At 48.6% G+C, this 19645-nt stretch overlaps 2 protein-coding genes across 6 annotated transcripts; one reads left to right on the forward strand and one right to left on the reverse strand.

Moving 5' to 3' along the window:
* Positions 1-1767: 1767 nt before the first annotated feature.
* Positions 1768-9946, forward strand: C8H11orf16 (chromosome 8 C11orf16 homolog). Of its 2 annotated transcripts, XM_046017765.1 has the most exons (7): positions 1768-1815; positions 2384-2535; positions 3819-3975; positions 5763-5997; positions 6619-7263; positions 9169-9389; positions 9914-9946. In XM_046017765.1, the coding sequence occupies exons 2-7, from the start codon at positions 2387-2389 to the stop codon at positions 9944-9946; spliced, it is 1440 nt and encodes a 479-aa protein (XP_045873721.1). In that variant the 5' UTR covers positions 1768-1815; positions 2384-2386. The 2 variants fall into 2 exon arrangements, with proteins under 2 accessions (XP_045873721.1, XP_045873720.1); XM_046017764.1 differs by lacking the exon at positions 9914-9946 and having other exon boundaries at positions 9169-9446.
* Positions 9011-18668, reverse strand: AKIP1 (A-kinase interacting protein 1). Of its 4 annotated transcripts, none has more exons than XR_006820108.1 (6): positions 18086-18494; positions 17522-17602; positions 13720-13824; positions 12664-12735; positions 9943-10690; positions 9011-9187 (listed from the first exon to the last, which is right to left on the reverse strand). XR_006820108.1 is itself a non-coding variant. In XM_046017766.1 (6 exons), exons 2-6 carry the CDS (start codon positions 18305-18307, stop codon positions 10550-10552), a joined length of 621 nt encoding a protein of 206 aa, XP_045873722.1. In that variant the 5' UTR covers positions 18308-18313; positions 18531-18668; the 3' UTR covers positions 10260-10549. The 4 variants fall into 4 exon arrangements, 3 of the variants coding, with proteins under 3 accessions (XP_045873723.1, XP_045873724.1, XP_045873722.1); XM_046017766.1 differs by lacking the exon at positions 9011-9187 and adding an exon at positions 18531-18668 and having other exon boundaries at positions 10260-10690; positions 18086-18313; XM_046017767.1 differs by lacking the exon at positions 9011-9187 and having other exon boundaries at positions 9465-10292.
* Between the last annotated feature and the right edge of the window lie 977 nt (positions 18669-19645).

The following is a 19645-nucleotide window of genomic DNA, read 5'->3' on the forward strand; positions in this document are numbered from 1 at the left end:
TCTCACACACCTATCTCTTTGTAGACAGGGACCAGTCTTATTCCTCCTATATTCCTAGCACCCAGCAAAGAGCCTCAAATCAGGTAGAAGTTGTGGGTAAATATTTGGTGTTACTATTTTCCTATTCCAGTTCTGTCACAGTTCATCTGGGCCACTGTTAATAGTCTCCTCCTGGCCTCCTGGGCTCTAGCCTTAACTGGCTACATTCTCATTCTGATGTTTTTTCTTAAAGCATTTCATGTCACTTCATTGCTCAAACCCCATGACACCTTCCTTTTGACTACCATGTTTTTTACATTTATCTGCTTGGTTTTCAAAGCTCCCATCATTCTGGCCCCTTTCCAAATAGTTACAGCTTGATTTTCTCATGACACCCTATTCCCTCCAAGAGAGAAAAGTAATCTTGCAAATGCATTCTTCTTTCTTAGCTCTTGCCTCCTAAACTGGAGCGTTCTCCTTTTCCCCTCCATCACTGAAATCCTGCCTGTCTTATTCAGAAATCCTTCTCTCACCACCAGAGACTCTGTTGGTCTTTCTCAGCCTCTAACTTTCTGCACCAAATAACTCAGCCTTTACATATGTGATCCTTAGCAGCAGTCATTCTCCTGACATAACTATGAAGTTATGCTCTGGGAAGGCAGTTATCACTGAAGATGCTTTTGGTTGCCGGTAAGAGAAAAATCCAATCCAAATTAGTATCATCATTAAAGGTTCGCATAACCGAAGCCTCTAACTCTAGGACTGCCTTCAGGAAGGGCTCAACAATGTCACCGAGAACCTGTTCTGTTTTGGTCTATCATCCATTTCTTTGGGAATAGCTTTGGTGTCCCCAAAAGGCAGTCAGAGGCTCCTAGAACCATGTACTTTCTTATTTATGTATAGGAAGAAAGAGAGAGTCTATAACCCAGGATTCTCAACACAAGTCCTGAAATTTACTCTGATTGGAGGGGCTGGGGGACATGCCCAGCCTAACCAGTCTCCCGAGCGGAGCCCGGGTGTGGAGTGCGCTGACTGACACACGCTCTACCTGTGGAGCTGGGGGTAGAATCCACCTCTTTAACCGCGTGGACCTGCGAACAGAAACAGGAAGTGCTGCAAGAGGGGAATGGATGTGGGAGAGACACCCACAAATGTCCCTGCATACTTTTTTGGTATTCTCCCCTGAACGCGGTGCCAGGCACATAACTGGTAGACCGTGGCTGTCAGATGCCTCACAATACCAGCAGAATCCAGACTTCTGTTCCCTGGGTCACCAGTGTCCACTCCCATCACTCTCACGTTGTAACCACATTTCTGCTCCTCAGCAGGGTCCTGTCTGTTACAGACGAACATGCCCACACTTCTGGTTATTTTGCTTTAAACTACAGACAAATTCTTAGAGTCCTTCGGCCACCCAGTGGCTCACCTAACCCAGCCTCCTGTCTGCACAGGGTGGAGGCAGATCACTAGCCCTTAGTCTCTGTAGGGGCAGCTCCCTCCCTCACAGGACTCCCCTAGGATTCATGAGGGCTTCCCACCATGACTGCCTCTTCCAGCAGTGGGGAAGCCTGAGCTTTGGGGAATTGAGGCTGCGAGGACACGTCCCTCCAGGGCTCCCAATCCCCCTTTCCTGGGAGAAACCTTCTGCCCCCTTGCCGCGCCAATGCCTCCCAGCCTCGCCCCCCGCCCCGCACATGCTCAGTACATTCCGTGCGCTGCGTTCCCGCTGGCTCAAAGCCATGGCAACCTGCTTGGCAACCTGGAGTCAGTTGGGCTGAGGCCCTGGGCCCCAACTGTCTGACCGGAAAGGCTGAGGTGAAGGAGTTTCGGGCTGTGGTAAGTCCCTTCGGGGTGAGACCTGGGGACTTGGGCAGGGGCAGACCCTAACAGCTCTGGTGGGCTGGGGTAGCGGAGTCAGGTGTGTGGAGGACACGACCCTGGGGTCTCAGCTGGGGCGAGAGTTAGTCCTGGAGGTCACTGGATTAGGAAGAGAGTCTGGAGCTTAGATTAGGGGTTAGGCCAGCCATATTTGTGAAGGGAAGTACTGTTTTACCCCTGGGAGTCCCTACAACTGGGGAGGAGGAAAAACTAAACGTATATTGAGCCACTGCTCAGCCAGGTGCTTTCCACTGAAGTGCGTGGTGACGTAAGCACGCAGCCGCAGGCTGTGACGGATTTAGAGCTGGGTTTCTCTAAAGTCACAACACTTGTTCTTTCAACCCCTCCCCTACCTCCTGAGCTGAGGTTCCTGGAGCAGGTGATTCAGAGAACAGCCTGAGCTGGAGCACGTGGGGTCAACTAACCCCAGAAACGAGCCCTGCACCAGCCAGGCGCTCTCTGCTGGGCTGCGGGCTGCAACTCGTGCCATGGTGGTGCTCATTCTCACTGGGTTTCTCCTCCGAAGGCCATGGAATCCTCTGCAGGGCCTGGGACGCCTTTGCCCAAATACTGCAGTGTGGCCAGGACCCTGAAGTCCCCTTCCTGGACTGGCGCTGTCCCTTCCTGGGGACTCTCCTTCACTTGCCCCTTTGCCACCCGGCACAACCCACTCTCCAGGTACTAGTCTCGGCCCCTCTGGCAGCAATGATGTGCACCCCTCTGCACCCCTCTTCCTCTCTCTGCTTGGCTCTCCATGGTAGACCATGAGGGAGATAGCTTGCTTCCTGGGAAGGCTGAAAGGGTTCTTCATAGTGTGGGCTACGATTTGCTTGTGGTATTCTATCACTCCTGTCTAAACTGTGCTCCTTGTAGCACCAGTAGCAAGGCGGCAAATGTTGGAGTTGGCATGTGCAGAGAATGCAGGCATCACCAGTTAAAGAGCCTCTAGCTCATTTTACCATCAACTACAAACCTCCCCTGGCACCACGTGAGAAATCAAGGTTTCTGCAACCAAGGTTTAGCAACCTTGCTAAGGCAAGGTCTCTGGGTGCTGCTCAGGTTCCTTCAGTAACCCTCAGGGATCCTGGCCTTTCCTGAATTGAATCGTTGGTGGGCTGTCTAAAGTGTGATTGCAGAAGGGAGAGGAAACTCAGCCCTCAGTCATACACAAGTGATGTCAGTTCCAGAGACTTGCTTGCGTCCATGCCACTCAGTTTCGTCTGCCCAGGTTAGGGACATGCCAGCTTCAACCCTTAAGGGCCTGCCTTCTGGATTCACCTATGTGGACCATCTTGTTCAAAGCCCGAGTTCAGCATCCCTGCCCCTCCAGGCCTGCCTACAAAGTAAACAGCTTCTTCAGAAACCCAAACCCTGACTCAGTAGTACTCCCTCACCCCTGCACCTCCCGGTTTGGCCCTGTCCACAAACCTCTCCAGGAACAGCTTGTCCTTCTTCCTGTCTCTCAGCCCCTCAGCCAGCTCCTCTGTGCTTTCCCTGCTCAAACACTTCCTCCTTCCTTCTGACCCCATAGCACCAAGCATCCTTCCTGTGTTACTCCTTTCGTACTACCATCCAAACGTGCATACCTCATTCTAGATTCCTATGCAGTGCCTTTGGATATACCTCCCCAGTGCTCTTTCCTGGTCTGCTGTTCAGTCTCAGAACCAGCATTAATTCACTTGAATATATCCAGGCTAATCACATTTTGATGACCTTGAAACAGTTCTCAATCCCCAAATGATAGTTACCTTCACTGTCCTCTCCTTCTGCCCCTTCCAGCAGTTTATCTTGTCTTACTGGTGGTCACAGATCGCCAGCAACTGTCTACATAGATTTCTGTTTCATGTGACCCTCTATGTCATATGCACACGGTAGTGCTGCTTAGATCTGCGAGATGCATTTCTTGATGTTTTTAGGGCTTGGTCTTCTCCACTTCCCTAATTCCACTTGCTTTTTCCCAGATATGCGTCTTACCACCCGTGTCTCCACACTGCTGACTCAGCATGGCAGGGCCCTGGCTGGTTGGGAAGAGTGGGAAATGCTGCTGACACATGGGTCCTGGCAAGAAGGGGACCAGATGGCTTTTATTACCCGGCTCAGATAAAGACTGCTCCAGAGGTAAGTTCCTCACATCTCCTGGCACACTCGGCGTGGCCCTGTCAGACTTGCTAGGCCTCAACTGTGTGTGCCCAGCAGGACAGTTTCTTGGATAAGCACATATCTTTCACGGCCAGGTTCTAGAAGGGCAATGCAACGACGTATGAGTGTATTAATTTTCTAGGGCTGTGTAGCAGGTAGCACAAATGGGGTGACTTAAAGAACAGAAATGTATTCTCTCTCAGTTCTGGGGACTGAAGTCCAGGTGTTGGCACTGTTGGTTCTTCGGAGGGCCATGAGGGAGAATCTGCTTTACATGCCTTTTCTAACTAACTTCCTGTGGCTTGTTGACCATCTTGGGTGTCCCTTGGCTTATAGAATCATCACCCCAGTGTTTACCCCACCTTCATACAGTGTCTTCCCTCTGTGCATGCCTGTGTCCAAAGTCCCCCCTGCTTTTTTTTTTTTTTAATATTTTATTTATCTGACAGAGAGAAATCACAACTAGGCAGGTAGAGAAAGAGAGGAGGAAGCAGGCTCCCCGCGGAGCAGAGAGCCCGATGTGGGGCTCGATCCCAGGACCCTGGGATCATGACCTGAGCCGAAGGCAGAGGCTTTTAACCCACTGGGCCACCCAGGCACCCCAAAGTTCCCCCTTTTTATAGGAACATCAGTCATTGGATTAGTCTCCCACCCTACTCAGCCAAGTATGACCTTATCTTAACTAATTATATCTGCAGTGATCCTACTTCCAAATAAGGTCACAACCTGAGGTACTAGGGGTTAGGATTCTAACGGATGTATTTGATGGGGGGATACAACCGAATCTGTGACAGTGAAGAAAATTGAAAGGAAAAAGTGCTCTGTTCAGGAAAATTCAGTGTGTTGTGTGATGGGCACCAGCCAAAGTGAAGGAGAAACAAAACATGCCCACATGCATATCTCTGTGCCCGTACCCACAGAAGCCTGGTCCCCCACATGCCTGTGCTTTACTTCCGTGGCTGCTTCCTTCTTTGGGGTTTTTCTCTTCTCAGAGTCAGACTTTGTGACTGTCGATTCATGGAGGGAAGACTAGTGTGACTTCCAAAAAAATGAATTATAGAATTTCCATTCAAAAGTCATTTTGTTGTTTTCAAGGAACTAATATGTGAATCCAAATGACATCTTAGGGTTTTGCTCAAATAATAGACTGTCGAGTGATTAATTTGTAACCAGACTTTCTCTTCCAAATCATACTGAGTTCTCAAAACAGCTTGTACTTTCAATTAGCTTAAAGGCTTCTCCTGCCCCCTCTTTGACAACGTTCGTTTGCTTTGCCAAACCTATCCTCATTGCTGTAATGGCAGTGCCGAGGGCTGTTCTCACGTTAGGCCACAGCTGCTTGTTGCCTGTGCGGGCCTGTGCGTGAATACACTATCTTGGGTTGGTCTTGGACACAGGGACAACACTTTTCAGGAGGGCTGGGAGGAGGGGGAGTACACTGGAGAAAGAGCCAAGGGACCCAGGTTGTCCCTGGGAATTGCAAGCCAAATATATAGAGGAACACAGAAAAACAGGAAGAGGAGGAGAATGGGAAAGGAAGGTTGGGAAGTGAAACCCAAGAGTTTCCAGTGGCAAAAAGAGGTAGAGGGAAGAGCATCCACACTACAGCTTGCCTGTCTCGGCCACAATCAGGTCCAAGAGCATCTGTCCCTGTCCCTTCTCTAGATGGCCCTCACTGTAAGAAAGGCCCTGGGCCTGGCTCTAGGGCATTACGGGGAACCACGGTGCTCCGCACACTGGTTCTTATTGTGTTTTCTTTTCCACAGTTGGAGAGATGGGGGGCCCTGCTGGTGGAATTCGAGGCTCCCCTCATCACAGACCCAAAGCTGCCAGCCCAGGGGCAGAACGTGGTCTTAGAAGATGATGTCATTCAGTTCTTACCATCCGTGGAATGCTCGCTGCGACCTGGGGACAAGGTGCTTGCCCTCTGGGAGCCAGACAAACAGCGGTATGGCCCTGGCACTGTTCTCTTGGCCTCGGAGGCAAGAGACCCCCAGAGAGGTAAGGGGAGCTGATGTGGCCTAGCTGTCCCCAGGGGCAGCCAGACTGGTAGGAGAGAGCAAAAGCTGTCTTAAAGGTGAGCTAGGCCTCTTAAATGTGTCCAAAAAAAAAAAAAAAAAAAAAAAAAAAAATCCTTACCCCTTCCCCTGTACCTTAATCCTGGGTATGGCAACAGACAGGCAAATCCTATCTTTCAGATTATAAAACACCTTTCATCAGGGCAAAATAGCCTAAAACTATGACGTCTTCTGTGGTTTAGCTAACCTCTGGTGCGACAAGGTTAAACTGGGGCCGCAGTGGTACTCATGACTAGCCCCCCATCAAGTTATCCACGGACTGGGGCAGGCCCTTTCTGCAAGGCCAGTCAACAGAATGACAGGAGGAGGCATCTCCTCTTTCCCCATGAAAATCGAGACCGGGAGGTGCGTGCCCATGCACGGGAAGTGGCAGTAACTAGGGAGCAGGTGAGGGAATGCTCCTGGCAGGCTGTCCACAGAGAGCTGCATTGGAGGAGGCTGGCAGAGCAGGGGGCCGCACTGAGGTTTGCTCTGGGGGCTAGGAGCACCCTTTCCTCATGATATAGAAGCGGTAATTTTAACAAAATGTTGCTCTGTTATATAGCATCAAAAGGAGAAATTACTGTTCACTTCTGGAATGGCAAGACAGCTACTGTGCCTCGAGGCGGGGTCAGGTGGGTGCCCCCGGCTGTCTGGAAGAAGGCTGTGGAGAGGCTGCACAAGCCTTTCACCAAGGAGCCCCCTAGCACCCTCCTCTGGGCCCCTTGCTGCTCTCTGCTGGGACCAGCCGCAAGGTGTGTCACCAACGGGCTTTTCCTGGGCACTCCGTCCCCGTGTCTTCCCTGCGTCCCTCAGGCCTGCTGCCAACTGCTGTGCCAGGGCTGCCTCTGCTCTTGCCCCTTGGCTAGACCTACCTGGTGGCCTCTAGCCAGGGCCTCGGGGGTCACAGTCAAAGAACATCCAGAGGTGGAACTGAAGCCCATGGCACAGAATTTGCCCCTAGACAGCCCCAAAGAAGAGGAAGGAGCAGTGCAAGCTCCCCTGGACGTTTCTTCTTCTTCCTCTTCCTCTGAAGAGGATTTGGAGAATGATCTGCAGATGGGCCTCCCCCAGAGGCCGACAGTGGACAGCACAGTCAACACAGACCCCATCCTTCTTGAGAAGTCTCCGAGGAGACAAGGTGGCCTCTGCCAGCCCGAGTGGAGGTACTGGAGGAGAAACAGGTCTGAGTCGCATCCTGGGAAGCCAGGTATACCTTCTTGTAAGGCAGGGCTGAGGGCCCTGCTCCCTTCCCTCCCATGTCTCTTAGGAATCTCATGCACATGTCACTGTACTGGGATTGGAAGTAACAATTAGGAGTGTAGGCATGTTGAAGGGGAGGCTGTGATAGAAAGGAAATAGTAGGTTTCCATCTAAGCAATAGAACCCAAAAGGAGAGGATGGGCTGATCTTCGGAGGTTTGCATCCCTGTTTAACAACTCTTTTCCTTCTTCACAAGTCTCTGTTGACAGGGCACAGCCATTGTCTGTTTTTGCCTGCCAAGCGCAACTCCCCCCACCCCCCCGCCCCTGCCTTTTTTTCTTGGAGCCCTTGACTTCTTTCTAGATGAATAGTCAAATGTCTCCTGCTGTTGATTAGAGTTTTCAATGCCCTGAGAGGCACAGAAACTGGTCTTTAAAGGTTCATTGGTCTGTAGGCCCTACTCTCCAATGGTCCCAAGTAAATCCAAGTGGGAAGAGGTAGGGCCCTGCGTCATGCTGCTCATTCCTTAAAGGGGAGGTGGTGTTACTGCCAATCCACAGCCATCCCCATCTTCACCTTGAGCTAAGAACCACCTGACGCCCTCATAGGTTTGGAAGCCATTATCACCGACATCCCTCATGCCTGTCCTATCTAAATTCCCAGCGAGGCCCAGAAAGAGCAGAAGCCCAAGTCAGCAGGCAGCGGGGGCTGGGATAAGCCCAGCCCTAGACTAGATTCCTGGGGCCCTGGGGTCACTAACTGAACATTGAGTGAACTAAATGAACATGCAGTCTAGGGCAGGGAGGCTGCATGGTTAAAGAGTACCATGGCTAAGGGCTTAAAGATCCCCAGACACCACCCACATGGGGACCCACTGTGGGTCCGTTTGAAGCCACTGCCCTGTTTCCAGGACAGCTGTTCAGTGGATGGGGCAGACCTCTTAGCCCATGAGGATTTCACTCTTGGCCCAGGGCTAAGAACTTTGTTGGTCTTCATGTCCAGAAAGTCGAGAAACTATTTCTACAATGAGACACTTTCTTGGTGACTCCCGACCCCCGGGCTTTGTAGGGAGTGGGGGGAGGGATAGGTGGGAATGGATATAAGTTGGCAGCTGTTGTACTCTATGGGAGGGTTCTAGACCTTCCTTGGCCTGCCCCAGGGAGAGAACCAGAGGAACAAGAAGCCAGTTGTGTGCAGCTGAGCTCCTCCTCCCCTCTCTGAGAGGAGACTTTGTATTGAAAATATAAAGCTGGGCAGCCTCTTGGGCTTCTGAGAGATGGGTCACAGATCTCACAGTGAGAGGCTGTGAGATGTGCTGGCAGAAGCTACATGGAAATAACTGCTCCTCTCAGGAACATTTTTTAAGGAAAATGGTGCCCAAGCCTAGAGTTTTCATGCTAAATTTGCCATAGCTTCCACTGCCTCCTGCCTTAGCAGACTGGAGAAAGCTGTACCTACCAAACAGACAGGAGTCTGTAGGGAGCAACAGAGAAGCCCAGCCTCAGGAGGGAACGCCAGTAGGGTAACCAGAGGGGCCATGGTAGTCACAAAGGCTTCAGGCACCAGCAGTGCGCTCTCTGCCCCCCACTACCTCTTCTTTGTGATCAGTGTGATTTAGAAGTTCCTACAACAGGTGATAGTTGGCTACCTCTGCTTCTCCTACTGGCTGTTTTGAAAACCATGTGATACCTTCTCCCACCTAATTCCAAACGTGGTTATCAGATACAACCTATCCAAAAAGCATAATGGCCAAAAACGACTCACAAACTTTATTTCTCTTTAAAAATAGAGAGCAGTGGTAGGAACTTACAGATAGTTAAGATTCTGGGATCCTTGACATATTTCCACTTCAATCATCAGGCCTAATCCCATGGTGGGACATGTAACATAACTCACTGAATCTGGGGTTTAGGAACAAGACATGGATCCATCTGGAGAGAAAAGAGGGACAACAAACAACCAAGGATACAGAGTATAGTGCTGGGGAATACGAAGGAGCTGGTCCTGGAAGCAAGTGGCGTGAAGCCACCACAGATCCTGCCAGAGGACGGTGAACACAGAAAATTGAGTCAGGGAACAGTGACACACCAGAAGGACCAGGATGCCCTCAGACTGAAAGCCCAGAGTAGCGAGGTAAAGCAGGATGGCTGGGAAGGGGCTGCTAAGGATTCCTCACATGGTTCTTCTTAACCCCTTTTGAGAATGAGTACTCCCTATTGTCTTTTCCCAGGAAAATGCACATACCCACAGTTTTGCATTCCATTTCAGAAGGCTTACAGAACCCACAGAGCTGATCACAGGCTCCTTAAGGAGGCAAGGATCCCATCTAAGTGACACTTGACCCAATGGGATGGGCATGGGTCTGCCTGACTAGGCCCTCCATCCGTGGGAGTCTGTTCCTAACTGTTAGTTAGGAACACTAACATAGCCCTACTTAAAACTTGGTTTTCATCATATAAAACACTGGCGTTTATCCTGAGGGAAGACTTGTCACGTTCAGAATGAGATGAACTATCAGGCAACCAAACTGGCCGATGCAGCCCTGCTGCTGGTAGCTTTGAGTTCAGGGCACATCACGGACTTTTTAAAATCAGCGACTTTTGAGCCTTAAAATTACAGTCGGCACCAGACTCTCAGGACTTTTTTTTTTCTTCCAGGAAGGTAAAAGAGCAGTGGTGATAACTACCTGAGGAGGTGCTGCTGCTAAGTGGCCACCAAGTCGTTCTGCGAGGGCTGGGGGCAGAGCACAGGCCACACGTGACTGGCGCAGGAGTGGCAGTGTCCTCATGCACTAGATGTCGCCGCAGATGAGCTGCGCGAAGGCACCTGCGGGGCGGGGGGTTTGGGGGACCTGCTCCAGAGTGCCTCTTCCGCAGACGCACTAGGGCGTGGCTTTGGGCAAATGTGTCCACAGCTTCTCTGCCGCCTTCTCATAAACCTACAGCTGTCCATGAGCGACCCTGTTTCACCTCTTCATGCCAATAAAAAGGAACTCTTCATTTCCACATCGCTCCCTTTATTATCATAATTAACCATCTGGAAAGTAAGCAGTTAAAAACTATTCAGATAGCATCATTACATTAGGACTTTCAGCAGAAAGGTGGGGGGGCGTGCTTCCAGACATTCAAATTAAAATAGGCACTGAAAGAGAGAAACTCCAGGTCCCAGGAAGGCTGACCTTCTACAGTTCAGCCCTGAAAGCAGGATCACTGTGTAAATATGAAAAGACTCATACAGTGACTTTATTCTTCTATTTTAAAAATAAGGTGATGTGATAGCCATGATGGTCCACATCATATGGGGAAGACCAAGTCCACACTCTGTCCCGAGTCAACTGCTACCACCTGAGTCTTGGTTAAGTCATTTGTACCCACAGTGACAGAATAGGTCCCTGGATATACTTCTATGTAGAGGTCCTTAGAGGTGTTCTCAGCCTGCAAGGAAAAACAGGTATTAGCTGTTGAGAGACCAGGCCACCTTTGTGTGTCAGCAGTGCAGTGGGATGAAGCCCTGGGCTGAGAGACAGAGGTCCTGCTTTCAAGGCTCAGTCTGGCCACACAATAGGAATGCCAGGTAAGTCTCAGCCTCTCCTTGTGCTTGTTTCCTTATTTCTAAAGCTGTGGTAATACCTACACCACAAATAAGTACGTACATGAAAACACTTGGCAAGTGTTAGAATGCTATACGAACATGAAAGGTCATAAAGGGGACATGCCTAACCATGGTAGAAAGAGAATTAGGTAGAAGGAAAGGCGAATGGTCATTGCTTTGGCATACAACAGTGGCAGTAACGACAAGGCACCATGGAATAATGAGAATTTTTCTTTTTAACTGTGCTTTGTTTGCTAAATTCATGATGAGGAAGATGAAATATTATTTTCTGCAAAAGCTGAGTACACATGAGTGGATTCCAAGTCGTCATGCAGCAAGTCAGCTGCCTGGCCAAAGCCCTCCCCTGGAGGACTGGTTCTCCTATAGCTATAGTACAAAACACTGAAAGCTAGAGTTAATGGAAAGATTTGTGTTGAAAGCAGTGCTGAGCACAGACTGTCTTCCAAAGACAGACTTGACACATGGCTGGGAAGTGGGCAGAACTGTACACAGAGGAGGTGTCTCAGTTCAAATGGCAGACAGCAAAGTTGCAAACCAGAAAAGAGCCTGAAATTAGGAGTCAAAGTTGCTATCCCACAGCTGGGAAACCCCCACCCCTCCTGCCCTACCCACCACGGGCTTCCTCCATGCCCAGAAGGAGCCACAGGCAGCAGCTGTCCTCTCTGCCACCACACCCAGAGGGAGAGCAACAAATTACTGGCCAGCAAACTCCACCAAGAGGAATAAATGGTAATATTTACACTTTTATGAAACTTCCTCCCCACACTCCACCTTGCATAGATTTAGAGCCAACTTTTTCCAAAGCCATTTTACATTCTATCCTTTCATATCCAGTTATTACAAATTTGGTGGTCTTATTTAACTGACATGAATGTAAATGACTACGCCACAACTATTTGTTGGTCTTCAACTACATAAGTACACAAAAGTTGATTTCAGAAAGTACAGCCATATCAGAATTGCAGAAAGCCAGGGATATTTCATTTGTCTGCATAAAAGGAAACATGGGAGATGAGACTGACATCTTGATTCCAAAACCACGAGTATCAGGAAGATTAGCATTACCAAAATCCAGCAAGTATGGGAGGCATCTTAATCTAACATATTTGTACAAGAAGCAGAACATTCTTAGTTGTTACTAACTCCAGTATATTCTGAGTCCTGGCTAGTAGCGCACTGTATACAAACAAAGATTAAGCAAACTATTCCAGCAACATGCTGGGAGTTCCTTTCCTCCAAATTCCAACCCTTCCAAGTTCCAAAAAATTCCCTGGGTTCATGAACTAATGAGTACTTCCTTATACTAAAAATGAAAAACTCATCACTATGTTTTTAACAGAGAAACATTTGTGGAAAATAAGGACAAATCCCTTCAAATGTTCTGGAACTCGATCTAACCAAATTTCTATGTTTCAGAATTTCAGCAATGGTTTTCACTTTGTAAGCAGAAGGGTCAGGCCCCTCCTGCTGCTTGAACAGATGGTGGAATTCCAGCAGGACCCAGTGCCAGCCCAGCTGAGCCGGAGGAACTGCAACGTGAATACTTCACATTCTTTCCAACCACAACTATGAGTTCAGGCACAAAAAGTATCCCTTAAGCTTCAAGTGAAGGAAGGATAATGAGAAAATGTAATTTTCCACTGAATCCAAATACTATACTCTCTCCTCAAGAATGAAACATCCCAACTTAGAAATACTATGGATCTGGGACAAAGGACCCTATAACTGGCTCAACTGGTTCATGCAATGGTACTGGCAGGGAAGCCCAGAACAACGAGGAGAGATCTCTACTCACAGGCTGGGATGCCGCCAGAGCACACCCTGACACGTGAGAGATGCCTCCAAGACCGAGGGAGGTGTCTTTTCTCTGAAGAGACAAGCAGAAACATTGATTAGTGCCCAGACTTTGACTTCTGGATTGTAAAGAGAAACCTTCTCTTAGTTTATTAGGAACTAATAATTGTTCTGTCGGATTCTTCTAAGTTGTCTCCTAAATCGTTAAAAGACTTACAGTGAATTCTGTGAGGTATTTGTAGTCAGATGTTTACTGTGATTACTTTTTGTACTTCCATGGGATTTGGAGTCAGACCTGAATTTGAATCCTATCTCCTGCTTTACTGAAAAGGGCAGATGAAGTTCTCTAAGCCTTAGTTTCCTAGTCTACAACATGGGGTTACTAGAGTGGAGATTTAAAGTGCAAGAGTGACTGACACTTAAGAGGCTCCAGAAAACAGAATTATCTTCTGTGCTTCTCCCAGGAGTCCAGGTACTAGCAGGGAAAGACAGAATTTCCTCTAGAGGCACCAACTTACATTTTATAGGAAGGAATGGGAGGGACAGGAATGACTCTTGCCCACATGTAACCCCATTAGGGTCAGGCCAGAGGAGAGAACCCAGGCTTTGGCATTGTTCCACACGTCCCAGGCCAGGGAAAGACGAGGGAACTTCCAGTGTGCACCCAGCCCTCACTCACATCCCTGGGGTCATTCTCCCATCCTTTCCCTAAATCCACAGGCCAGAGAAGTCAAGAATCCAACTTTTGGATTAGCCTCTGAATGTAAGTTTGCTTTCTTTGAGTATAACTAGGGGATGTTTAAAAAGAAAAAAAAACAATATAACATGCCTACTCTCTTCAAAAACAACAATGAATTCCTAGTGCATCATCTCAACAAGTAGAATCTTGGGCTTCCCCAGAACATGTGGTAAAAGACAGGTAAGTTTGTAGTGAGAGGCCTGTAATTATTCATTACTAATACTAATCGCTTATTTCCTAATGCTCTAGGAAAATAAATTCTTTAAAAGAGAGGGAGGGGGAGCTGAGGACACAGCACAGAGAGCTGAGGATACGTACGTGACTGTTCCCCGTGTCCCAGGAGCAGTGCAGCTTTGACTTCCCTCTGTGATAACGAGAGACGTGGGCTGCCCCTCCTTCCTCCAGCACAGATGAATAGTAGCTCTACAGAAGAAACGTGAAAGATGTCGGGTAAGCAAATAGTCTGGTGAAATTAAAAAAAAAAAAAACAAAAAAAAACCTCCATGGGCAGGGATGTGGAGAAAGGAGAACCCTCCTATACTGTCAGTGGGAATGCAAGCTGGTGCAGTCACTCTGGAAAACAGTATGGAGGTTCCTCAAAAAGTTGAAAATAGAGCTACCCTATGACCCACCAATTGTACTACTGGGTATTTACCCCAGAGATACAAATGTACTGATCCAAAGGGGCCCCCTTGAGGACCCCAGCAATGTTCACAATAGCCAAACTATGGAAAGAGCCTAGATGTCCATTGTCTGATGAATGGATAAAGAAGATGTGGTATATATATACAATGGAATACTATGCAGCTATCAAAAAATGAAATCTTGGGGCGCCTGGGTGGCTCAGCGGGTTAAAGCCTCTGCCTTCAGCTCAGGTCATGATCCCAGGGTCCTGGGATCGAGCCCCGCATCGGGCTCTCTGCTTGGCTGGGAGCCTGCTTCCTCCTCTCTCTCTCTGCCTGCCTCTCTGCCTACTTGTAATCTCTATCTGTCAAATAAATAAATCTTAAAAAAAAAAAAAAAAATGAAATCTTGCCATTTGCAAAGAGGTGAATGGAACTAGAGGGTATTATGCTAAGTGAAATAAGTCAATCAGAGAAACACAATTATCATATGATTTCACTGATACAAAGAATTTGAGAAACAAGACAGGATCATAGGGGAAGGGAGGGAATAAATGAAACAAGAGGAAACCAGAGAGGGCGACAAACCATAAGAGACTCTTAATCTCAGGAAACAAACTGAGGGTTGCTGGAGGGAAGTGGAGTGGGAGGAAGGGAGTGGCTGGGTGATGGACATTAGAGAGGGTATGTGCCACAATGATTGCTGTGAATTATGTAAGACTGATGAATCACAGACCTGTACCCCTGAAACAAATAATACATTATATGTTAATTAAAAAAAAAAAACAAAGGGGCGCCTGGGTGGCTCAGCTGGTTAAGCGGCTGCCTTCGGCTCGGGTCATGATCTCAGGGTCCTGGGATCGAGCCCCGCATCAGGCTCCCTGCTCAGCGGGGAATCTGCTTCTCCCTCTCCCTCTGCCTGCTGCTCTGCCTACTTGTATTCTCTACCTGTCAAATAAATAAATAAAATCTTAAAAAAAAAATTAAAAAAACAAAACAAAACTCCATGACTTGGGGTAAGTATGATTAAGGAGGGAGGCAACATAGCAAAGGTAAATTACCTGTTCCCTTAAGAGGGCTCTGGAGTCACCGAATAAATCTGAGCCCCTGTGAAGTGGCTGCAGAGACTGCATTTGGCATGACTTTGCTGCCATCTGCTGCCTTTGTAGGGCAAGAACTCTGGCCAGCTATGGTTGGGCAGAACCAGGCTCCCTGCCAGGTTAAATAATTTTCACAACGTCTTTGCCCCAATGTCAAAGACATATGCCCTTTCAACTTCTCTCATCACAAGTTCTGATGAACTGTGCCATGGTTACTGTCTGAGTCTCAGACAATGACAAGGGAAGAGGGGGGCATCTCCTTGAGATTTAGAAACACAACAGGAAATGTAACAAAAACTCAATAGCTACTGAACAGTTTTCATGTGGAGAGGAGAAAGAGGTCTCTAATTTAAGGAGAATACTCCAAAGGATCAGAAAGCAGTTACATTTTTTTCTTGTCTACTTCCTTCCTCCCCCTCGAAGTTAACCTTAGACTTGCCCCTGATTATGACTAATGATGAGGACATCACAAGTCTGCTTGTTTTGAACACAGTGTACGAACAGTGTTTAAGGCAGGAGACCAAAAGAATGGGAAGCTGGGGGAAGTACTTCAGGATATAGGTCTAATAATGTACTTTGGGGGCTGCTTCAAAATTGTAAGGGAAAACTCAGAACACTGTTCTTAATTCTATCTCTAGAAAGCCCAAGGGTTCTGAGACTCCCTTCCAGAGTGGATCCTGAAGTATGGACTGATATTCAAAATGAAGAACACACCAATTTGCTGAACCTCAGACCGGAGACTTTTGTTATTCCTTTTAGTGAACCATGAACCAAAATGTTTCAGTTGATCTCTTCACAAAAGAGCTGAAGTTACGGATTTTTCTAAAACCATTTAACAGAATAACATAAAAATATTTCTCTGGATCATCTCACTTGGAATCCTATTCTTGAAGTCATAGGTACTTTACAAAAGATGTAAAGAGATTAGAGATTTTTTGAAATCTTAATATATGAAGTTGAAGAGGACAGGGGGCACCTGGGTGTCTCAGTCAGTTAAGCGTCTGCCTTCGGCTCAGGTCATGATTCCAGGGTCCTGGTATTGAGCCTCACATCTGGCTCCCTGCTCAGTGGAGAGTCTGCTTCTCCCTCTGCCTGCCGCTCTGCCTACTTGTGCTCTCTCTCAATCTCTCTAATGAATAAATAAAAACTTTTTTAAAAAAATGAAAAGCAGGACAGAAACAAGGTATTCTCTTCCTTCTCCTTTATAGACCAGCATCCTTATAACCACAAGAGAATCACATCATGTTAAGGCTGGAAGAGACCAGAACCTGCTGTAACTCCCAGACAACAGAGTACCTTCCATGCAGGGGACCTCCCTGGATGCAGGCTGGCCTACCTTCCCCCTTCCCTCAAAGTACTTAAAGATGAGCTTAGCATGTGGGCTTTTGTACACCCATTTCAATGAATGGTACCAAAAATCTCACTCAAGTCCCTCATGCTATAGTTTATGACAATTTTCTGGTGTTCATCTCTCAGTGAAACCAAAGAAACAGACTCTAAAGGCTGGAAAGCACTTCAGAGATCCTCATTTTATGACAGGGAAGATAGGCTGAGTGGGACTAACTGGCCCAGGGCATTATAGCCAGTAAGTGGCAGAACAAGGGTCTGATTCCTGGGAAGCTGCTCCTGCCATTAAGCCACAGCACTTCTGATGAGGGCACTGCATCTGTTCCACAGGACCACCTTTGTGGCCAGCAAGTGATACAAACTCATAGAGACAAACTTAAAAACTACATTACCGGGGATTTTGTTTCAATAAATTCTGAAAACCAGAAAGGCTCAATTCTAGTTTACTAAGATCTGACTGATGTTTTTTAACTTTAGTTCACTTCAAAGTTTAAAAAATCCCTAATATCTGGACTTGATTGTTGACATTCCACAAACAAACTTCCCCAACCCCCAACTAATCTTAAAACAATAGGGAGGACAGAAACCTTTTGTGGCTTGTCCACCGCTATATCCTCAATACTACCTACAGGGGCGCCTGGGTGGCTCAGTGGTTTAGGCCACTGCCTTCGGCTCAGGTCATGATCTCAGGGTCCTGGGATCGAGTCCCGCATCGGGCTCTCTGCTCGGCAGGGAGCCTGCTTCCCTCTCACTCTCTCTGCTTGCCTCTCTGCCTACTTGTGATCTCTCTCTGTCAAATAAATAAATAAAATCTTTAAAAAAAATAAAATAAAATCAATACTACCTACAGAGTTAGATGTTCAATAAGTACCTGTTGAATAAATTCTAACTTGGATTTATCACCTGGTTTAAATCTCTCTTTACAGTCTAACCATGAAGGTGGGATAGGATAAATGGGTAGTCTCCAGATTCTCCTTACATTCCCCAAACACCCACTTTGTGGTCCATCTGCAGGTGGACCGGGGTATGCTTTGGCTTACGCCAACTTACCCCGCACTGACTTGAAGTATAGTCCATGAATTCTGCCATTGTTCTGAAGGAAGCACTAAGGGTTGGTTGTCTTTCTTCTCTCTATTTGAATAAATGGCAGATCACAGGTGAGATCTGGTATTCCCTGCTGGAGAATGAAGTCATTTTGGGAATAGCATCTTTTTTACTTTTGTGAAAGGCCTCTGCAAATTTAAGTCAACAAGAAAGATCTTACTGGGAAAGAATTCCACTCTACAAGGAATAAACAGGCACGCAATTTATCCAGGGCAAAGAAAGGCTTGCTAGTTTTCCCGTAATATCGGATGGCAGCATGTTAAGAACTTAAAAAAAAAAAAAAAAAAAAAAAAGTAACCAGCCAGGGCCGAGCATCAGCGGTACCGTCAACTACCCAATAAGAATCTGTCAAATGTGAAGAGTTTTCAAAAGACTTCTGTTCACTGCCCCGTTACTTTACAGCTTCCGCCAAGGGCTGGATCACGTGCGTGGGCTCAACGTGCCCTGGTGGCCCCGACCCGCTACCGCGGAGCGAACGAATGGGCTCGTTCCCTATCACAGAGCCCTCACCTCTCCCCGGATAGAGCGCTGGGGGCCGGCTGCCGGCCGTCTTTCTTGGTAAGGCCGCTCTCGGGACGTGACCCCCACGGCGCTTTTGGGAAGCTCCTGCGAATGCCAGTCCACCGCCCTCCTCTTGGCCCTCTCCAGCACTTCTTGACCCAGCCTAGCCGTGCGCTGCAGGGCACGTCGGTCCACCCCGTTCAGCGCCGCGGCCGCCAAACAGTTCTCCATGTCTCCCTGCGCGGGCACATAGACACAAACACCGGCGGGTCAGCGGGCCGCCGCGACCCTGCTCCAGCTGTGGGTCGGAGCCCTAGCCTCGACCTCCCCGGCTACCACAGCCCCCGGCTCTGCCCCTAACGCTCTCTCCACCCGAGACCCGGCCGGGGACGAGCGGGTGCGCACAGACCCCCTCCATTTCCGTCTCCCCCACCCCTCGGTGGTAACATCTCACCCGCCCGCTTCTCTAGGCGCATGCGCCAGCGCTGTGTAGGAAAGAGATTGGGCTGGGCCTAGAGCACCCGGCGCCCGCGCAGCAGGCCATCGGCGGGGGGCGGGGCCTATGGCCAGCGCCGACTAAGCCTCCTTTCAGTGACCCTGCCGCGGCCCCAGCAAGCGGGTTGCCTGGCTAACTGCCGGGCGCAGGGGCGGAGCCTGGCGGCGTGCGGGGCATGGAGGCCGGAGTCTAGCCTGCGGCGGGCGCCACCTGTCTGCTCCATCCCAAGAGCCTGTGGGCTGTGGGCCTTACCCTTCGAGGTGGTCTCCAACGCCAAACATAGTGGACCCGGTGTAAAGTCAGGTGGTCTCCTTCAGGCGTAAGAAATTGTAGGGAATTAGACACCTGCCTCCAGGCGACTCTTTCCGTCTGGTCTGTTATCTTGGGATATCGCCATTGTAAAAACGCTTTTGTTTGAGGATATGAGTAGAAGAGGCCAAATAGTGCAGCTGCCCAGGTGGCGCTTGGAGAAGTTTGGGCAGCTGGCAGTGGGCAGTGGGACGCCCTCCGCCGGATGGTTGCTGTTCAGGGCCAAGAGGGGCGCCCGAGTTGTATGTAGAGCCCCGTACGTAATTCCCTCACGGTATCTTCCGCACTCCGCGAGTGGGAAATATAGACTCACATTTTTGGAAGCCTTTTCTTGGGGGTGGGGGGGGCGGCAGAGGGTTTGAACCCACCTTTCAACAATAGTTGCGCCACATTTAAATAAGCTGAGCCTCGTTATCTTGCACTCCACTCCACTCCTCCACACTTCTCGGTTATTTGATAGACCGGAGAGCCCAAGTGAGTCTGCTACACCACACTGCACTCAGCAAAGTATTGATCTTTGGGAGGAACTCCTTTAAGGGACACTGCTCAGTGGGAGTCACTTGAAGGGACACAAGGAACTCTTCAGTGCCGAGCGAGTCTCCTCAGCAGATGACTTGATCAGCAGTTCTGGACTACCAAGATACTACGGCAGTCTCTGTCGGCACTGTCGCTCATTTCCTGCTCTCCTCTCACCTAAAGAAATTGAGTAAAAGTCTTCATTATCATTGGGATATTTTTCGTTGTAGTATAAAAGTATTCTACAT

The sequence above is a fragment of the Meles meles genome, chromosome 8, assembly GCF_922984935.1.
Source record: "Meles meles chromosome 8, mMelMel3.1 paternal haplotype, whole genome shotgun sequence".
Lineage (NCBI taxonomy): Eukaryota > Metazoa > Chordata > Mammalia > Carnivora > Mustelidae > Meles > Meles meles.